At 36.6% G+C, this 23,111-nt stretch overlaps 1 protein-coding gene across 1 annotated transcript in view; it reads right to left on the bottom strand.

Moving 5' to 3' along the window:
- CACNA2D1 (calcium channel, voltage-dependent, alpha 2/delta subunit 1) overlaps positions 1–23,111 on the bottom strand; it is a 560,165-nt gene that overhangs the window by 422,868 nt on the left and 114,186 nt on the right. The window contains exon 2 of the mRNA XM_006834341.1: positions 4,650–4,731. Coding sequence (XP_006834404.1) covers positions 4,650–4,731 — 82 coding nt within the window. The remainder of the gene's footprint in view (positions 1–4,649; positions 4,732–23,111) is intronic.

Genomic DNA, 23,111 nt, shown 5'->3' with positions numbered 1-23,111 from the left:
ACCACACCAGGACTCCTGATAGAAATAGGCATATAACTTTGGCAAATTCAATCCTTTATAACAACTTAAGTATTAAATTTAGTAAACAATCTTTACCTAGCTTCACAGGGTTAATATTCTATGATGCTTTAACCTTTTCATAAAATTGCAAAGATATGTTTTAGATACATTGCCTCATTGACTTCTGGGCTTTAAGGTCTAAGGTTAGCCACAATAGCAAATTTGAATCCAGGAACCAGATAAATCCCCTCCATTTATTCAAAGAATGGTCCTTTTACTGCTTCCAAATCCCCCAACTTCAGCTCAAAGTTAACTTTTAGCCCTGGCTGGCTTTGGCCAGGTTCTGTTTTGAGTTCTGAATACCCAAAAGAAATGTAAGTCCTTTGCTTCCATTATCCCTAGAAGGAATGATGTATATAGATCAATTTATCTAGGTAAAATGAGATTTAATGTAGTCTACCGACTTGATGGCAGCTAACAACAACAATAATACAGAAATCAGTTTTCCAATAATAAATCCATTCTCTCTGTCTTTCATTCAAGATTAAATAACATACAATTTTAAAATCTGATTTTTTTTTTCTGTCACTATTGTTGTTAAGTGCCATCAAGTTGGTTCAAACTCATAGTGACCCCCTAGAGGGTTTCCAAGGAATGGCTGGTGAGTTTGAACCATCAACCTTATGGTTCAACCTGAACTTGCGGTCCAGTGCTTTATACCACAGCAACACAACAGGACTGTATAATTAGCTATGGTTCTCATAAACAGAAAATTGTGGAGATTTTTTGTGATCCTTTGTAGTCCATTGTGTTACCCAAATTCAGAAGGCATCTTCTTTTATTCATTAAAATTCACACCGTTTTTAGTAATCTGTATTTTATAGTACATAAAGAAAAGAATATGAAAAATAATTTTAAAAGTGAGATGATTTTTGCTGATGATTTATTGCAGAGTGCTGCTTCAATGGGGTAAGTTTTACATATTTAGTACTGAACACAGCAATGGGATAAGACATGCAAGTGGGTTTTTTTGTTTTGTTTTGTTTTGTTTTTTTTTAATTAAATGTTTTTATTTTGCATTGAGTGAAAGTTTACAGGGCACATCATCAGCTTCACATTCAACCATTCATATAGCTTGTTTCATTACATTGATTATTATCCCCGCTATATATCATCAGTTTACAGTGTTTCTCTCTTTCCTCTCTGGTTTTTTTTTTTTTTTTTTTGGATGGGGGGGGATGCAAGTGGGTTTTGAGCGTGGAGAAATACTGAAAAAGCACATCATTTTTGTTTTAAATCTCAATTTGCCAATAAAGAGTACCATATAAATTCCAACCAGAATTTTGAATTCTTCATTTCATTTCATTTCTTTTTTCCCCCTTAAATATCGAGTAATTGAAACTTAGTAAAGAAGATATTCTGTAGCTTCCACAAACTTTCATAGAAGTCCAGTTGCTATTATACCCACTTGCATATGCTAATACACTGATTCATAATTGCATATGCCAAGGATTGCATTACAATAGGTTTCCATCTGTACATTCCCTTAAGGTAAAATTTGAAGTGAGAAGTCTTAGAGACAAAAGATTGCATCTCTTTCCTTATCCTTGGAAGTCTTCATTGTTGTTGTTGTTAAGTGCCATCAAGTCAGTTCCAACTTACAGTAACCCTGTATAGGGTTTCTAAAGAGCAGCTGGTGCAGACCGACCAATGACTACAAGAACAAGGAAGTTGCCCTCACAGGAGACATCAAGGCAAGGGGTCGGGTCCCCTCAATGGGAATACACTTTCTGATGGGTGACCACGTTCGCCACCGACAAGGGGAAGAAAGGGAAAAACAGCTATAAGGCTGTGAGCTAAGCCCTACAATGGTCAATAGACTCCTGTGAACCCAGGTTGAGACCTGGTTGGCCACACACACACACAAGGCCTACGGTTTGTCTAGAAAGTGTCTAGAAACACACACATCTTACCCGTGTGTGTGTGTATACACACACACACACACACATATATGATGCCTCAGAAACTTTGTGGAATAACTGAATCGAAAAATAATAGAATTTTTCGATGAACTTTTTGAAGTCTCCTCACAGTCTTTATGAAGTATGTTTGGGAGCACAGTGGCTCAATCAGATAAGCACTGGATAGTTAAGCACAAAGTCAGCAATTTGAGTCCAACAGTCGCTTTGCAGGAGAAGGCTGAGACTTTCTGTTCCCATAAAGATTTAAAGCCTCGGCAACCCTATACAGGAATGTGATGAGTTGGAACCCACTTGGCAGCAATGAATAACAAAATGTTTTATTAAACACAATTTCCATTCAAAACCTACATGTGTTACATTAAAAAAAATTCTGGAATAATTGTTTTTTTTTTAAGTATATGCTTAAAAAGAGTTTATGAACGTGTATGTCACACTGTGGGATCAGCACTGGACTGAGAACCACAAGGTAGGCAGTCCAAGCCCATCAGCTGCTCCTCAGAAACCCTATACAGGGTCGCTATGAGTCAGAACCAACTCAAGGCACTAAACAGCAACAACATTCATACATTCTATTTTCTCCTGCAAAAATATTCATACATCATGCCTGTATATGATAAACATTCAGAAACATCATACTTATAACTTTTCATATCATTTCACCACATTGACCCATCATCACATTGCTTTTGGATAGTAATGGCATCATTAAGACCATAATTTGAAAATATTGTCATTGAGATGGAAGTTACTGTTGTTGTTAAGTGTTGTGGAGTTATAATTTTGACTTATAGTGACTCTATATAGGGTTTCCGAGGCTTTTTAGATGTTTGCGGGAGCAGAAAGCCTTATCTTTCTCCTGCATAGTAGCTGGTGAACTCAAACCGTAGGCCTTGTGGTTCACAGTCCAGTGCTGGCTGTATAAAGCCAATGCTCTCTCTGGGATGGAAGTAATGAAATTCTAAACAAATGGCATTTCATTGCAATTAATCTTCAAGAACCTATACATGTAAATGCTTTCACATGCTACACAAATATTTCCATAATGCTTTCTTCTGCGAAAATAATTTTAGAGTGACTTTCTTAGCCTACTTTTGTAAATCAAAAAATAACCCACCTTTTATAGTGACACTGTTTCTAGACCAAAAATCTTTTTTTACCCATCTAATAATGACTCAGTGTAGTTTCCAGACATGATTGTAAACAATTCCAACTATTTTTAAAAATAAAATCTACCCACAAGGAATGAAGATGTGTTCCCACTGAAGATATTTAAAACATCTGTCACAGAATTTGAAGTCAGTACTATATCAGATATTCTAAAATGTATTATCAAGAATGGAAACACTGTGGTAATAAGTATGTTGTTTTTGCTAAGGGTCATCCACTTAGTTCCAACTCACAGTGGCCCTATATAGGGTTTCTGAGGAGTGACTGACTAGTTGGTTTGAACCACCGATCTTTTGGTTAGCAGTCCAGTGCTTATCTTACAACACCACATCAGGTCCCAATTTGAATTTGGAGGAAGGCTGCATATCACATGCATTCATCTAAGCAAGAGCTGTATGCAAATTGTAAAGTTTAAAAAGAAAATGTATTTCATTTCATTCATTGTTAGGAATGGCCACCTTGTTCACAATACCTAGACATGTCCTGAGTATTTCTCCATACTTCTCTTCCAGATACCCATGTAAAATAATACCTTGTCCTTGCATAGTATAGACAGTAATGCATACCCTGTCTATACTATGCAAAAGGAGCACTGATAGCGTAGTGGTTATGAATTGGGCTGTGAACCACAAGGTCAGCAGTTCGAAACTACCAGCTGTTCCGCGGGAGAAAGATGAGGCTTTCTGCTCCTGTAAAGATTTATAGCCTCGGAAACCCTGTACAGGGTCTCTATGAGTCGGAACCAACTCCATGGCACACAACAACAACAACATACTATGCAAGTACAGTTTCATATGAGAAGATGAAAGACCACAACCTTTGGTATGGGTTGCCCCGCAATAAAAAAATCCTTACAATTGGACCAATAAATAACATCCTGATAAGTGAAGAAAAGATTGAAGTTGTCAAAGCCTTCATTTTGCTTGGCTTGACCAACAACAGTCATGGAAGCAACAGGATCTCTATAAAGTGTTCAAGAAGAAACGAATTAGTATGAAGACCATTGTATTTCCAGTCACCTCATATGCATTTGAAAGTTGGACAATGAGTAAGGAAGACCACAGAAGAATTGATGCATTTGAGTTATGGCACTGGAGAAGACTATTAAAAGTACCATAGACTTCCAGAAGAACAAACAAATCTGTGATGAAAGAAGTAAAGCCAGAATGCTCCTTAGAAGCCAAGATGGCCAGATTTCATCTCTCATACTTTGGACATATTATCAGGAAAGACCTGTCCCTGGAGAATAACATCATGCATGATCAGGGGCAGGTCTGTGAAAAAGCGGGAGTCCCTCTAATGAGGGGCAGAATGGTGACAGCAGTGGGCTCAAGCATAACTGTTGGGAGGATGGTGAAGGACCAGGCAGTATTTCATTCTGTTGTGAATAAGGTAAGCACTATGAGTCGGAACCAACTCAATGCCACCTAGCAACAACATAAGATAGAATCAGATTCAAATTACAAAAAAGATTAACACATGTCTTTGGTTTTTACTCACATCAACAAGCTGATTGACTCCACTTGCTGTTTTTGCCAGTGTAACAAGGTCCTCTTGCATCTTGTCCACCCATGATTTGATGCTGCCGGAATCAATAAAGAGAATGTTCAGTCAGATCTTTGACAAATAAACGCACTATTAAAAATTGAGATTTTTGCATTCTATCCTGTAGGTAAATCATTGGATTCCCACTTAAATCTTCCCCCTCTCCCAGATCCCACTATGTCAAACATCCCACACAGAAGCATTCAAATTTTAGTGTAGAACTTCCTTTGTTGTTAAGTGCTGTCCAGTCAGTGCTGACTCATAGCAACACCATATAGGGTTTCCAAGGAGCAGCTGGTGGATTAGAGATGCTAATCCTATGATTAGCAGCCTACTGCTTGTCATGCAACCGCAGGACTCTAAAACCTCCTAGGATGCTGAAAGATCCCCAAATCAAGAAGATAAAAATGGCATTGCTCTTACACCTTATCTAGGTAAATATATCCTTAATTTTGCTTAAATTTTGTAATTAGTTATTAAATATAACATTCTAAACTAAAAACCATACTTCTGGTTAAAAGTCCTCTGAATATACTGAGAATAAAATAAGGTTTTAAAAAATTACTTGTAATTTCTCTACTCAGGAATAGCCACTTGACATTTTGATGTAGTTTTTTTTCTGATATTTTAATGTTCTATCACATAATTAAGGAGACCTGGTGGCGTGGTGGGTTACAAGATGGGCTGCCAACTGAAAGGTCAGCTGTTCGAATCCATCAGCCATTCCACAGGAGAACGATGATGAGGCTTTCTGCTCCCATAAAGATTTACAGCCTCGGAAACTCTACTCTGTTGCTGAGTTGGAATTGATTTGATGGCACATAACCATCACCAACAAATAATTGAATGCATATAGAATTCACATCTTGTTTTCTTTTTATTCCATATAATAAATCTATTCTCATGCCTCTGAGAGTATTTTATGTGCATTTATTTTTAATGGCAATAATATTCCATTATATCTAGTTCTCATATTACATAAACATTCTCTTGTTTTCAGAGATAATTAGGATATCTTCAGCTTTTTACAACACAAAATATTCTGTAACAAATTTCTTAGTGCATAAATTTTAACGGTATTTTATTTCCTTAGCTAGAGTCTCAAATTTGAAACTATTGAATCAAACCTTAACTTTTAAAGTCCTAGTTCAGAGTGTCAAGACTGTGACTAAGGATTTAAGTTCAAATCAAATATATATAATATATTTGTTGTTGTTGTTGTTAGGTGCTATTGAGTAGGTCCCGACTCATAGCAACCTTATGTACAGCAAAACAAAACACTGCCCGATCCTGGGCCAACCTCACTATTGTTGCCACGCTTGAGTCCATCGAACCTGCCACTTGGCTAATCCATCTCGTTGGGGGTCTTTCTCTTTTTCTCTGACCCACCACCTTACCAAATAGGATATACTTACCACACACACTATATATATATATATATATATATATATATATATATATATATATATATCAGATGAAAGCAATGGGCATCTTAAAATATGACCTATGGATGACTACATTTAAAAAAGCCTAAATCTATGTATTATATCTTACTTTTTACTGGCATTACAAATGTTACCAAATACCACATAATTATTCCCTTTCAAATCAATAAAATATGATGAGTATCCCTCCATATATTTTTATGTGTCCTTATACTGTAGCTTAAATACATGAAAACATTTGTGAAAATGAAAGAAGAATGAGTTATATATTTTTTCTTAACCTGAACTTCTCTGTATATGTTTATCATATGTACACTTATAGTTGTTCTTAAGTGCTGTCAAGTTGGTTCCGACTCATAACAACCCAGTATAAGGTTTCCAAGGAGCTACTGGTGAAGCTTGAACCACCAACCTTGTAGTTCAAACTAATCTTGCAGCCCAGTGATTTAACCCATAGTGCCACACCAGATCTCCTATTATGTTTATCCAATTTCTTAGAATTATTATAGAGTGTTTTCCCTCATTGAGTAGACCACCACCATAGATGCTGATTGACAAAGGAAAACAAACTCTAAATTTAACAGATGCTTGTATCATGGAGATTTAACTATCACTGTATTCCTTTCCTTTGATAATTCTAGCAGTATTTTAAGGTCATCATATATTTCTCAGATAATTTAAATGAAACACACATGCAAAAAAAATTGAGTGTGAAAAATGTACAACATGAATTTAAGTGAGGTGCAAGAAAACACTTGGAAGTGTTACAGAGCAAGGATGTCACTTTAAGAATAAAGGTGCACCTGCCCAACCATGAGTTGATCATGAATAAGAAAGACTGTAAATGAATCGATGCATTTGAATTATGGTGTTGGCAATAAATACTGAAAGTACCATGGATAGCCAAAAGAACAAACAAATCTATCTTGGAAGACGTCCATCCAGAATGCTTTTTAGAATGATGGTGAGGCTTAGACATACAATCTAAAGGATTAAGACAAAGTGGGAGAAGATGCAGATAAGATCATATGATTTAGTTGTAAGTGACTATTAACAGCGTTAATTGAGATTATAAAGAATTGACAACCTAATGAGGGGATTGGTCAATTTTTCCATCCTGAAGAAAATAAACCATCTCAGAAACAAGAGGGAGATCTCACTATCATCAAGAAAGAAGAACCAGAAGTGGAAAATGTCCTTTGGACCCCAAGATCCCTGTATATTCAAACTCCTTGATTCAGGGAGAGAAAACTTAGACACCAAGAAAGCAGCAGAGGAGTGGTAGAGAAACAGCAGCAACAGAACCAAGAGCCAGAGCACAAGACAGAGTGATGGACTTTACAGTCTATGGAGTGAATAAATTTGAAAGCCTTTGGGAAGGCAGCCACTTTGGGCATTTACCAGCAGCTTTTTTGTTGTTGTTGTTGTTTTTAATGTTTCATTGTGAATTATGTGACAGTTTACATGGGAGAACATTAGCTTTACATTCATCCTATCATATATCGCTTGATTGCCATGGTTACAATCCCCTCTATGCATCATCAACCAACCAAAGGGTTTATACCCTGCAAGCCTGCCCCCTGGTCATCAGCACACAGCCCTTCTCCCCCTCTGTGGCCACCATCTTTTTAGCAAGGGTAAATGGGGTACGGTTTCTTAAGGAAATTGTCATAGAAACATCCTTGCTGTCCTCAAAGAATGAGCAGTTGCATTGTAGTGGTGCAAAAAAAAATTCCTCAGAGAAAATTTCTTGGTCTCTTTCTTACCAATTCAGGTTTCAGCTTTCTTAAAATGTCTTCATAATAAGCCCTAATTATTATTCTGACTTCTTTTGAGAAATTTTATCAAGATGATCCCTTTGGAACATTTAGAATCTCAAAAAATAGTCACTTAACCTTCTGAAGGAGTACTGTGGTTTTGCAGGATAACCACTAGACTGCTAATGATCAGATCCGTGGTCCGGGCCCACCATTTGCTGCTCAGGAGAAAGGAAAGCTTTCTGCTTCCTTAAAGATGTAGCGTAGTGGTTACGAATCGGGCTGCGAACCTTAAGGTCAGCGGTTTGAAACTACCAGCCGCTCCGCGGGAGAAAGATGAGGCTTTCTGCTTCCTTAAAGATGTACAGCCTTGGAAACCCTACGCAGGCTCGCTGTGAGTCTGAATTGACTCAGCATCACTTAACAACAACACCATCTAAAGTGGCATCTCTGTCTTGAATTTAACTGACCCAGCAGTTAAATTCCCTTAGAATCTATACTAGAAGCCAGTTTTTTTGTTGTTGTTGTTGTTTTTTATTGGTCCTTGCTCCCTGGATATCGTTGTTGTTAAGTACCTTCAAATAAGTTCTGATTCATAGCAACCCTGTATAGGGTTGCCAAGGAGTGGCTGGTGGATTGAGAAGCTCTGTGGATAAAATTCGTAAATCCAAAATTCGTGCCTGGTTATGATTTGTTCTATTAAATTGTCTTCATTAGCTTTGATTGTGCTAAAACGACTTATGGAAAGATCAGTTCTTTGAGCTAGCAGATCACAGTGCAGCACTTTTAACACCCATAAAACTGAATACTTGTTGAAGTCAAAATCTTCTCTTAAACTTAAAATGCCAATGAGATCCCAACTTCAATAGCTATCACATTAGTAATTATTCTACAGTCTTCTTCCACCAATTTTTAGACTTTAGTTAAAGATTCTACATGAGGTTGACAGTCTTTCCTCTCTTGGCTCATTTTTAAAGTTGTAGCATGTTGTTGTTGTTAAGTGCCTTCGAGTTGGTTCCGACCCATAGCAGCCCTGTACAGGGTTTCTGAGGGTGTAAATCCTTACGGGAGTAGAAAGCCTCACCTTTCTCCCGCAGAGTAGCTGGTAGTTTCGAACCGCTGACCTTAAGGTTCGCCGCCCGATTTGTAATCACCACGTTACCAGTCGTAGCATAGTGGTTACGAATCGGGCTGCGAACCTCAGGCTCAGCAGTTCGAAACTACCAGCTGTTCCGTGAGAGAAAGATGAGGCTTTCTGCTCCCGTAAAGATTTACAGCCTTGGAAACCCTGTACAGGGTGGCTAAGAGTCAGAACCGACTCCACGGCACATAACAACAACAACAATATATTATATTGGAGTCCTGGTGTGGCACTGTGGGTTAATGCACCAGACTACAAAGTCATTTGAATTGCAAGGTCGGTGGTTCAAGCTCACCAGTCACTCCATGGAAACCCTATCCAGGGTCGCTAAGGGTCAGAATCGACTCGACAGCACTTAACAACAACAACATATATTATATATTATAGAAATGTATTTTTGTCCAATATTTAGATTCAGAACCATGAATTACAGCAGAATATGTATAGTAGTAAAGACCACTGACACCACATTTTAATTAAAATCAAACTACAGTATATCATTTTTCTAAGCACTTACTGAACAATCCCAAGTACCCATAGAAAATGAGTCATCTCTTCTTAAACTGTCAACATTGACAAATAGTAAAAAAAAAGTTATATATCCCTTCAGCTAAGAAACTTGAGAGACAAAGAATAGATATGTAAAGAAATGAACTTAACTCATGATTGAATTCTGATTTATGCTAAACTGATCTAAAATGTGAATCCTAACGTGACACCTGATTCACCGTCACTGCCAGTGTTCATTGAGGGAAACCTATTTTAACTGAAAAGCAATTCAGGAGCAGTCCAGACTTCTCTGTCCCACTGACAAACTGTCAAGATCACTTTACAAGAGCATGGATTATTTTTTATAGATATGAGGTGCCATCTGCCTTTCCTAAAACACATAGGCACTCTGTGTTTCAAGCACAGAATGAGGTTATCAATGTCTACGAAATAAGCAAAGGTCTCTTTCATCAATAAAGTTTACTCCCCATAAGCACATCATGAAAAAGACTGATGGACCAAAACATCTTTTAAAAGCACTTTTGTTTAATTAGCAGATTTTCAAAAAACAAATTTAATACACTCTCTCTCCTCACTTATCAGCATAGTTAAATTCCAAAAGACCAACTTACTAAAATTTGACACCGATATTTTCTGAATTGGGATGATTTCTTACATTTTCTATTTCACTTGATTGCACAGAGATAATCCAAATTCTAAAAGCAACCTAGCATAAATATTCAAATCTTAACTAACTTCAAGAGAACGGATGGTATTAAATTAATTTGGGGCCTTTTAAATTTGCCTGTCATTCCTTCAAAAGAAAATTGCTTATTTCAAAAAATATATCTTCATTTCAGAGTAAAGAGAAGAGAGTAATCCATTTCATTTTGCCTGCATTTGAAAACCATCTGATAGAAGCACAAATTATACTGCTTAATCTTTTGTAAAGTGCAACAGTTGAGTGCAAAGTGTCAAACCTACACAGTTATCTATATAATTGTTTTAAATACTAAGGAGAGAATTTGCTTCTTTACTGATTAGAACAACAGAGCTAAAGTGATAGCTAAGAATTGTCATAACTATAATAGGTCCTATCCAACCCTCCCCTTCCTTCCTATATTTGATGTGGGTAAGTAAAGAGAACAATGAGTTTGAAACATTTATTGTTGTTTTTAAACAGGCATGTTTCATTCACAATCTTCTCTACTTATTCTATTAATAATTTTTATAGAGATTTGTTGTTAGATGCTGTTGAGTTGATTGTGACTGACAGCAATCTCATGTGAAAGTGAAGTGTTCCCTAGGGTCTTCTACTCTGTCATCTTTATGGAAAGGGGTTACCAGGTCTGTATTCTGCAGAGCTGCTAGGTAAATTCAAGCTGCCAACCTTTTGCTTAGCAGACAGAACTCCATACCATTAAGTCTATATTTAAAAGAGGAAGGAGTCCTGGTGTGGCACTGTGGGTTAATGTGCTGGACCACAAGATTGATTTGAACTACAAGTTCGGCAGTTCAAGTTCACCAGCCACTCCTTGGAAATCCTATACAGGGTTGCTATGAGTTTGAACTGACTTAATGGCATTTAACAACTACAACAGCATATTTAACAGAAGAAATAAAGAACTTCTTATCACTAAGGCTATATTTAAAAGAATATAAGAGAGAGAATTTAAGAGAGAGAGAGAGAAAGAGAAAGGGAGATATACAAAAGAGAAGAGGGAAAAGAAGAAAACTTTTTACAATAAAGGATTTAAAGGTGGAGTAGTAGAACCAGGAGGAGGAAATTCTTTACTCTTTGGATCCCTTGTCCTAAGGCAATTGTCTGCATATGCCACTATTTTGAAGAAATTATCTTATTTTAATTCAGGGAATGAGACATAGTTATGCCCTGTGGACATGGGGAAAAATAAGAATATCAAAAGATTTAACAAATTGCCTATTTCATTTATGTTGATATATAAACAGCTTGTTCATGAATTTGAAGAAATAAGATCATATATTTCTAAAGTCAAGTGTTCTACTTGCTATATATATCCTCACAATGCCAAGCTGCTCCTATTTTTGTTGTATCATAAACCACCCTCAGTGTTCTTGTAGTTGAGTAAAAATAACATAAGTAAGCCAAAGCTTACTAGACATGCAATAATCTCGACATGCAATTTCACTAAACACATGTTTCTTTAGCATTGATAACTACATAATAAAATGCTTGGGTGAGAGTGAGAGAGAGAGACTGAAAGAGTCTAGTACTAGGTATCTGCACTAAATCAGAGGATAGTTTGTGAAATGGGTGTTATGCCAGGGTTGTTAGTTCTTGAAATTATTCTCAATTTAAACCATTTTCGATAACACTGCTGCTCTGTTTTTAGAAAGCTGTTTAGACTTGTGAAATGCTTTTGAATTCCATTTTTGTCTACAGTAATTCTATAAGAAATATAGAAAGAAATGTGACCATGCTAATCTGGTGGAAAGGTAAAGAACTTGAGAGATGGGGAGGGATTGATTTTATCACTGAAATGTTTTGATTTTTAAACTATTCTTGTTTCACTGCCTATATTTTTTTATGGCCTTTTGCTTGTGTGTGCATTGGAGAAACATGTTAATCCATTTTGTACATAAACACTGCTATAGTTCACCAAAGCTTCTACGTGAGATCTACTTTTTATACTATCTTGGACTAATTTTTGTTTTATCTAAGTATTCTTCTATTGTTTCTTTATTTAGTTAATATTTTCTGCCTCAGCTGCAGCAATTTGTTTCCAGCTTCCAAGGCAACAAATGAGCAATCCCCTTTAGGGTTGATATTAATGTAGTTCCATGGATTAGCTAGTGGGGGAAGGGATTTCATACAAGGGACTTGCTCCCCTGAGGTCCTGAGAGCTTTGTTTTTTATCCTTCCACATCACAGTTAGTTACAACATCCAGCAGCATAGTCCCTCTGTCGCCTGGTGCCAATTGAGGTGTCCCACATGGCCACACAATCTGCTGCTGGTGTTTCTATGAACAAAATGAGCTGAATTTTGAATTGCTCATTATAAAGCCTCCATTCATTTTATTGAAGATCTCCCCTTTCATTGTTTATAATTTTTCTCAGTCACTGCAGATTGTTCAAAAATTTATTTTCATCTAATTCGAGCATGCAAATATTATTTAATGTCATAATAAAAATGTTCTCATTTCCTTTTTTTCTCTAAATTATTAGTTGAACATTAAAAATATTTAAAACACTGTAAATTATTCAAATGCTTATTATATTTGGATTCTGGCATAGACGGCCAATCTTTATCTCCACAGGAATCAGTCAAGCCATTGCAACTGTTTCGCAAACATGTCAGCTTGGTCGTGTTCTTTAATCATGCTTTCTACTAACCTGAAATGACATTTTCAGCTCCAAAATCATCTTTCAAGCTTCAGGTCCTTCTTTTTATGGGCAATCAGAGTTCTCAAACTCTCATAAATCTTTATCTTCTCTAAATTACTATGGTTCATATAGTCTGTACTGGAAAACACCACCCATGTTTATATACTATCCAATGTCAGTCTAACTTCCCCAGAAATATTTAATGGTCTTAAGCAGATGGGCCATAAATACATACAGTCAATATTCTAAGTACAGTTGTTGTTGGTAAGTGCCGTCAAGTGGGTTCCAACTCATAGGGAACCTGTATAAGTTTTCCAAGGAGCGGCTGGTGAGTTTGAACCACCAACCTTGCAGTTCAAACTGACTTTGCAGTCCAGTGCTTTACCCTTCAGCACCATACCAGGACTCCTTCTGAGCACAGTTACAGACATATAATAGGTGCTTAATACATTATAGGTCATATCTATTGAACACCTAAGTACCATGAGCTATTCTAAATGCATACTGTGAATAAATGTATTTCTCACAAAAATATAATGAGGTAGATAATGTTAATAGTGCCATTTTACATACAAGGAAACTGAGACATAGGAGGGTTAAGTCATTGGCCTAGGTTCACAAAGTTAATAAGTGACAGAGCTCAGCAATGTGGCCTCAGAACCCAATAGAGCACACTGTCCTAGTAAATGTTGAAATCACAATGCAAGCATGGCTTGATTCTCATCATTAAAACTATTGGATACTAGTGCTTTCAAGGGCTCCATTCTCACAGTGGTTAGCACTTAGCTCTTGACCAGAAGGTCAGCATTTCAAACCTACCAATGAGAGACAGATATGGCCATCTGCTTCCATAAAGATTTACAACCTTGGAAACCCTATGGGGCAGTTCTACCCTCTCCTGTAGGGTCCTGCTCTGAGACAGAATCAACTCAACAGTAGAGGCAGGGGAAGGAAATCCACTCATCACAAATTACAAATAGCATCTTAATTACAAATAACCCTGGTTTCTAAATCTGCTTCACAGATGTAAACAAACAAAATGACATTTACAGAAGTCTTATTTAAAGGAAAGGTGAAAGGTGAGTTAACGTTAGAAACTAAGGACTCAAATTACTGAGAAAACCAGATATTCTCTTTCTTAAAATAGCTTTATGGAAATGTGAACATGATTAATTTACTTAAAAACTAAAATCTGTCCTCAAATACAACTTTTATGTTTTCTTCCAGTTTATCAAATTAGACAAACACTATTTATTTTACACACAATCAGAATTTACTGCTTTCCTTAACATAACATGACACCTTCAATGTTACACATTGAGCTACACAGCAATGGAATTGCCTATTATTCACAGCATGCACTCAGATTTGACATTAAGTAGCAGGTTACATGTAGAGTCAGACCTGATGTGTTTCTAAATATAAGATATTCTAAAACCAACATTAAATCCTTCAGATATAAATGGAAAATATGACTTAAAGGCATCTGTTTCAGTTCGTCTCCATTGTTTTCGTAATGCAGGTTCAGACAGACCACCATATAAATGCCTGGATATAAAAGTCAGGCCCAAATTGCCATATGTGGCACTTCTTTTAAATATAGCCTATAGTGTATAATTTGTCTGACAGCTGTTACAGGGCAGAGTTTATTTAATGATCAAAAGGCTGTCAAAGCAAATATATTAAACTGTAAATTAGAAAGACAATAACTCTAAAAACTATTAAAGAACAACATTGCAAGATTGGTCAACCTCTAACATGTTTGTTTATTCTTCAGCACAGGATTTTCAAGAAATAGAAATAAACCCTTCACACATGAAATGGCAAATAGCTTTCCAACTAAGAAAATATTCTGCAATTTCATTGTTTTCAACCTTTTCTGCCCCATAGACATGTGTTCTCGTTGACCCTCATTGCCTGAGTGGAGCAGGTATAAACCATGTGCTCCACGCCCCCATCTGAGTACAATGAGAAATCCAAATGGAAGGCCCCTCCCCTGACCTGCAGAATACAAACAAAACTGTTGATTAAGAAGCTATTTTTCCCCTCTTCACCCAGTGAAATGCAAAATGAGAACTCTGCTTAAAAAATCACTTTATTTTCATCAAATGGCAAAAAATTATAAAATGTTTAGCATTATTATTCATTTAATTAAAGCATGAATTTAATGGTGAAAGGTTTATAAACATGTCAAAGTAATATGGGAAATAGCAATCATTTTAAGTTCCTTGATCACTTTGACCAAAAAAATTTCTTTGAAAATCATCTAATTATGTAATATTTACTGTTTGCATTAAAATATTTTAAAATTATGTTATGTGTGAAAAGTAGGTAAAATTAAGGCATTGAATAGAAAAAATATATTATTAAGATAACATTAGCTAATGCAACAGACATGTCTGTGTAATACACAATGAATTAAAACAATTTTTTTTAAAGAAGGATATAATTCATGTACATTTAGTAATATGTTGTTGCTGTTAGGTGTTATCAAGTCAGCACCGACTCACAACAGAACGAAGCACTGCCCCATCTAATGCCAACCTCAAAATCTTTGCTAAGCCTGAACCCACTGCTGCTGCCATTGTGCCAATCCATCTCCTTGGAGATCTTCTTCTTTTTCACTGACCCTCCACTTTACCAAACATGCTATACTTCTCCAGAGACTGATACCTCCTGGCAATATGCCCAAAGCATGAGAGACAAAGTCTGGCCATCCTGGCTGCCAAGGAGAATTCTGGCTGTACTTCTTCTAACACAAATCTGGCTTGCTCTTTTGGCAGTCCATGGTAATTTTAATATACTCCTCCAGTACAACTCAAATGTACCAATTCTTCTATGGTCTTCCTTATTCACTGTCCAACTTTCACAGGCATATGAGGTTATTGAAAATACCCTGGCATAGATCAGGTGCACCTTAGCCTTCAAACTGACATCTTTCTTCTTCAATACTTTAATGAGGTCTTGTGAAGCAGATTGGCCCACAATACATCATTTGATTTCTTGACTGCTGCTTCCAGGAGTGTTGCTAGTTGATCTGAGCTAAAATTAGTCTTTTAGGCCTTCAATCTTTTCTCCATTTATATGGATGTTGTTTATAGACCTAGTGGTAAGGATTTTTGTTTTCTTCACATTGAGATGAAATCCATACCAAAGGCTGTGATCTTTGATCTTCATCAATAAGTACTTTAAGTCCTGTTTGCTTTCAACAAGCAAGTTTGTATCGTCTGCATATAACAGGTTGTTAATAGTCTTCCCCCAATCCTGATACCATGTTTTTCTACATTATAATTCCACTTCTTAGATTATTTCTCAGCACACAGACTGAACAAATCAAAGGTATTTTTAAACACAAACTAAAAACCTTATTTTTGTATTCAAAATGAATTCTTAATAGCAGATGATTCACAATTGCTGACAAAAACAAAATTTAAAAATCACAATAAAGCTTTAAGTATATTTTTATTCATCTACCAGGATATAAATGACATGGTAGCTGTATGAATTTAGATTATTCATATAAAAGATCAAATAAATACTTGAAAACACAAGTGATGGATCTTCTCATAGAAAGTTTCATTTGTATTTTTATTTGTATCTGTTTCATTTGAAAAAGGGAGTTCTTTTAGCTCTGCAATTTTAATACAACCAAAACCTTAGAAACTGGATCACAGTCATTTTAGGTAAAGTTGGAAGCACTGAAGAAACCCTCGTGACAGGAAGGATGACACCTCAGCTTGAGGTTCCTGCTGTAAAATGGCACAGTCATGTACCTAATCACCCTTATGAAATATGAAAGGATCATGAAATAGCCAGTAACATAAATTAAACATCAGCATTCCCAATGAATTGTCGAAGGCTTCTTTTTTTTTTTTTTTTTTCATTATTAATTTTTCTGTCATTGTCACTAGTGCTCTGTTTAGTGAAGATCCCAAGGTGGATTTCAATAAGCAGTTTTAAAATGGACCGCCCTGTATTGTAACATTAAAGTATAAAGATTTCTGAAGCTAGATCTGTGAATCATATGTGACTCAGCAGCCTCCCACAGACCTGACAACCCATATATTCTCTTGCAAAATGTTCCTACAGTACAGGAAAGGCTAAATTAACTCCCTTATCACTATCCAGAAAATACAAAGGAGTTGAATCCATGCAATCCATTAGAATTCATGAGACCTGTTTAGGTTGCCCATAGTAATAACCTAAAACAAAAAGCCCATCGCTGCATCATTATCCACAAAACTGTCTTTTCAACTATTCCTGGTGTATTTTTCCAAAGTTCTGGGGAATGCTTCAGGTCTCCTGATTACATCAGAGAAGTAGTAGCCTCAAAGGCACTGAAGTTCTCTTTGAACATCATATAAATGGATCTTTAACTGAGGATATTTCTCCAATTAAACAGGTAATAAACACCATTATCAGATCTAAACTGCAGGATAAATATTCCATTTTACTATTTAATAGAGGCATGCCTTAAACAATCATCATCAAAAATTAACACGCTAGTTCTTCCAAATAGCTTTCTTTGAACAGTGATCACTAGCTTACTAGCAACCTTATCATTTTGGAGCAATATTGCAATAAACTTTTTTCTGAGTTTAACAGTAATTATGATATATTTATATTATGAGTTATTAAACAACATTTAAAACAGGGCTTGCTTTTTAAAATTGCATTTCTGCATTGTTTCGATTTTACAAGTATTATCACTTAGTGTTTGGTACAGAGTCCTGCTGTGATGCTATAGGGTAAGCAATGGACAAGTAACCGCAAACTTGGTGATTCAAACCCAGTAGCCACTCCTCATAAACTCTATAACAGGATTGCTATCAGTTGGAATTGACTCAATAGCACATAACTACAACACCTACTATTTACAGGAAGTGTCATTAACATAAGCATTGTCATCTGATTGCTTATGGATTGTTGTTGTTGGCTCTGACTCATAGCAACCCTATATGGTGTTGTTGTTGTTAGGTGCCATCAAGTTGGTCCAACTCATACAACCCTATGCACAACAGAATGAAACACTGCCCAGTCCTGGGCTAATCTCACAATGGTTGCCCCACAAAGAGCCCATGGATGCTGCCACTTTGCCAATCCATCTCTCTGCCAATTCCTCTTTTTCTCTGACCCTCCACCTTACCAAACATGATATCCTTCTTCAGCAATCGGTCCCTCCTGCCAATATGTCCAAAGTATGAGAGACGAAGTTTGGCCATCCTGGCCTCCAAGGAGCACTCTGACTGCACTTCTTCCAACACAGATCTGTTGGTTCTTTTGGCAGCCCATGGCACTTTTAATATTCTCCTCCAATACCATAACTCTAAAGCATCCATTCTTCTACGGTCTTCCTTATTCACTGTCTAGCTTTCACATGCATATGAGGTTATTGGAAATACCCTGGCTTGGGTCAGGCACACCTTAGTCCTCAAGCTGTCATCTTTGCTCTTAACACTTTAAAAAAGTCTTGTGCAGCAGATTTGCCTAATGCAATATGTCATTTGATTTCTTGACTGCAGCTTCCGTGAGTGTTGATAGTTGATCCAAGAAGAATTAAGTCCTTGACAACTTCAATCTTTTCTCCATTGATAAAAAGGTTGTTTATTGGTCCAGTTGTGAGGATTTTTGTTTTCTTGACATTGAGAGGCAATCCATATCTAAGGCTGTGATCTTTGATCTTCATCAGTAAATATTTTAAGTCCTCTTCACTTTCAGCAAGAAGGTTGTATCATCTGCATATCACAGATCGTTATTAAGTCTTCCTCCAATCCTGATGCCAGTTTTTCTTCACATAACAGCTTCTTGGATTATTTGCTCAGCATACAGGTTGAATACGTATGGTGAAAGAACACAACCTTGTCGCACATCTTTCTAAATTTTAAACCATTCAGTGTTCTCATGTTCTGTTCGAACAACTAGTCCACGTACAGATTCCTCATGAACACAATTAAGTGTTCAGGAATCCTCATACTTTGCAATGTTGTCCATAGTTTGTCATGATCCACACAATCGAAAGCCTTCGTGCAGTCAATAAAGCACAAGTAAACATCTTTCTGGTCTGTCAGTTTGTCATACTGTGGTGGCTTGTGAGTTGCTGTGATTCTGTAAGCTATGCCACTGGTATTTTAAATTCCAGCAGGGTCACCCATGGTGGACAGGTTTCAGATGAGCTTCCAGATGAAGACAGACTACGAAGAAGGAATGACGAAGTACTTCCAAATATTTAGTCACTGATAACATGAATAGCAGAGAAACACTGTTTGATATAGCAACCTTACATAGGATTTCCATATTATCAACTGTTGGATTTGAACTGCCAGTCTTGCCATTAGCAGTCCAGTGCATAACCTACAGTGCCACACCAGGACTTACAATGTTGTTGTTGTTGTTGTTAAGTGCTGTTGAGTCAACTCCAACCCCTAGCACCCTGTATAGGGTTTCCAAGGAGCAGCTGGTGAGCTTGAACTACCGACCTTGCAATTCAAATGACTTTGCAGTCTGATGCATTAGCCCACAGTGCCACACCAGGACTCCAGGACTCACAATAGAATACTTAAAACACAACTGCAAACCGAAAGGTCAGCAGTTCAAACCAACCAGCTGTTTCTCAGAAACTCATACACAGGGTCACTATGAGTAGCACTATGAGTCGGTTCTGACTCGATGGCACCTGACAACAACAACAACATGAGGAGCACTTAAAAACAATAACAATCACAATGCAACTGACATAGTCCAATGGCCTCTAACCCCCCTATTTTTGCTTGTTTTTATCCTAATATTAACTAGAATGAAAAAGGTGAATTAAAAATATATGTACATAGAGGGCTAGGTGGAAATTTTATCTTCACCTTGATATTAAGCAAAAAGCAATAATCAGCAATTAAGAGCAAAATAGGTGATGTTGATTAAGAAAATTTATGAATGTTTATTGTTGTTGTTAAGTGCCACTGAATTGGTTCTGACTCAGCACTCTAATAGGGTTTCCAAGGAGCAGTTGTAGAGTTTGAACCACCAACATTGAGATTCAAACTGACCTTTTGGTCCAGTACTTATCCTATAGCACCACACCAGGGTTCGATACAAGTTTTATGGAAATACGTTAATACAAGGTTAAGTAATACAAGGTTAAGTCAAAAGCATTGTTATAAAATCATGGAAACATTATTAAACAAAAATTCAAAATGTGAAACTACAGTCTCTCATATCCTCCAGCTAGGTGTATATATTTTCTGAAGGCAGTGTCCTCATATTTGTAACCCTTCCTTGAATAATTCTGCTATCTTCGATTTATAGTAAGTCAGAATGACAGCTTTGGCATCCTCAAGGGACTCCAATAGTGTTCCTTTGAAATCTTCTTTGAGTTTAGAGAACAAAGAAGTTTGAAGGGGCAAGATCAGTGCTTCAGGGGATGTAGTAAGGTTTCAAAATGAAAATCTCCTAAGACAGCCTTTGCTACCTTCAAGGAATGAACAGGTACACTGCCATGATGGACAACTTCCTCAGCATACCTTTCCTGGTCTTTTTCTCAACAGTGCAGTATTCAAATTTTAATTATGTACTTTTTAAGATGAGCATATTCATTTGTCATACATAGAAAATTATTTTATTTTTGACTGGACACAGGTTTAGAGGTAGAAGCTCTCAGATAGAACAGTCTCCATCTCTTGGCAATCTGTTCCTGGCATTTTTCTTTGGTGTCCTTCATTCTCTTGGCCAAAAGCTTGGCATATTCTGTGGCATGCTCCTTATTTTTCTAAGTGCACTATTTTGTCGCAGCAATACAACAATGTTTGTGTTGCAGGACACACGGAGTTACAAGACGCTGGATCTTGGGCGCTTTGGTCCTGGGTTTCTTGCCTTCTTTGTTAGTGGCTTTCTCACAACATCATCTTCTTCAGAAAACCTGAAAAGTTTGCAGATCCTGAGAGCCTGTTTGGGCCCCAGGTGATGTTGCACAATTGTATCTGTCAGTTCTGGGATATCTTTCTCTCCTTTTTTTACAATAACAAAGTTGAGAACACTCAGATTGGCATGCACAGTGCAACCTCGGAGAGATGTGTGCTGTTTTTCTCCATTTCTACTTGGTCTGTAACAAGAATACTCCTTACTCAGAAGCAGGCAGACACAGCCATGGGTCAAGACATCCTGCTTAATGGGGAAACATTCTTTGTCATTCCCACCACTGATGCAGACAACACAACAATTCCACTCATCACCCAGCGAGTCAGCCTCAACCTCTGTGGCCAATAGCGTCTCAGAAAAGTTACCAAGTTTGCATTCATCATCCACTTCATGTGAATTTCTGGCAGCCAGTGGCTGGGAAGGACATGTTCAACTTCACGGAGTAGCAGCCGACAGACTCTGCGGTGCTATGAAAAAGAGTCAATTTTCTTCTTAACACTAAAATTCCCATTCCTTTAGGACATTTGAAGCTAATCAATAAATGTTACACCTTATTTTATGTTAATGCCAAGACTGAAATTTAAACCTTATTCCTAACTCTCCAAATAAGGTTATTCTTACTACGTAATTCAGAAAGCCCATGGGAATCATTTTGGATGAATTCAAGAATAGTGCTTATATTTTCCATATAAAGAAAATGTATCTGTCAGGATTCATGATAAAATTGTTCTAATTTCTACCCCAGCTGAACTTTGTTCTCTATATTCACTCTTAAGATTTCACAAAATAATAAGTCTTTGTAGTGAATGGACAGACAATAAGATAAATGGAAAAGAGTACTGTATCCATCACAATGACTTTCCTCTTCATTAGAAACATCGAGGAGAGTGTACAATCCTGGGAGACCCAGGGGAAATAACATGTTCCTGATTAACCAACTCTAGCTGAATTTATAACACAGCACTTGGTAGTAAATCAAACTAAAAGACAGAAAATAAAACAGAAAGAACGGAAAGAGATTCAAAGGTCCCAAAGGAAAAGAAAGAAATCAAGTAAAGGAGGGAATGAGAGAGAAAGACATGTGGAAGTTGGGAGGAGAGAAGAGAAGAAAAAGAAAAGAGACTAGACATAGCAACACACCTTTAAAAATGAAAGTGGAGTTTCCCTTAAAAAGCTGAACATTTACTTTTCCACACTTATAAATTTTATTTGTAAGATTTTCTAAATATACTATGTAATATTTATCAAATAATCATTTCAACCTATAAAATATGAGTTTAAAAGTTTTGTTTGTATATATACATGCACACATGCACACACGCACACACACACACACATATGTATATATATATACATATATATTACATAGATAGGCTTTAACACAATTATGGCTGTTTTAGTGTATTTTTAAAGACTTTAAGGACAAATTTCCTTTAAGATTTTTTTATTTACAAGAACACATTTTAAAAAATATATTTAATTTAATGCTAAGAAAATCATGTTTAAAGACCTTTATTGCTCAAAAATGCATCTTCATCTGGGAAAGTTATTCAAATTTATTTTTTGCTATATACATCAATGAAAGATCAGTAAATTAATATAAATTTGTTCATAGCCATCACTAAATTGACTCTTTACAGAGTGGAGGAGTTCACATTTGTTCATTTCTATATTAAAACAAGTTCACAAGAGTCTAAATATAACCTTAAATACATCCCACCTGAATTTAGAAATTATCTCAATAACAGAGTGGATGCATTAGACACTAATAACTGAAAACCAGAAGAGTTGTGGGATGACATTAAGAACATCACACAGGAATAAAGTAGAAGATCATTAAAAAGACAGGAAAACTAAAATGGATATCAGAAAGGACTCTGAAACTTGCTCTTTAACACAGAAAAGCTAAAGCAAATGGAGGAACTGAATAGCAAATTTCAAAGGGTAGCTCAAGAAGAAAATGAAAAGCATTATAATGAATTGTGCAAAGACCTGAACTTAGAAAATCAAAGAGAGAAGAACACACTCAGCAATTCTCAAGTGAAAGGAGCTGAATGAAAAAATTCAAGCAGCAGTTGCTATACTGAAGGATTTTGTGGGCAAAATCCAACACTCATCTGTCAGTTTGTCACACTGTGGCGGCTTATGTGTTGCTGTGATGCTTGAAGCTATGCCACTGGTATTTTAAATACGAGCAGTGTCACCCATGGTGGACAGGTTTCAGAGGAACTTCCAGATGAAGACACACTAGGAAGGAAGGAGACACAGATCAATTCTGAATGATAAGTCACTGAAAATCTTGTAATTGGCAGC

This window comes from Chrysochloris asiatica, unplaced genomic scaffold (genome assembly GCF_000296735.1).
Source record: "Chrysochloris asiatica unplaced genomic scaffold, ChrAsi1.0 scaffold00010, whole genome shotgun sequence".
NCBI classification, from domain to species: domain Eukaryota; kingdom Metazoa; phylum Chordata; class Mammalia; order Afrosoricida; family Chrysochloridae; genus Chrysochloris; species Chrysochloris asiatica.
Note: the sequence above shows the minus strand (reverse complement) of the source record. Positions and strands in the feature narration are given on the sequence as shown.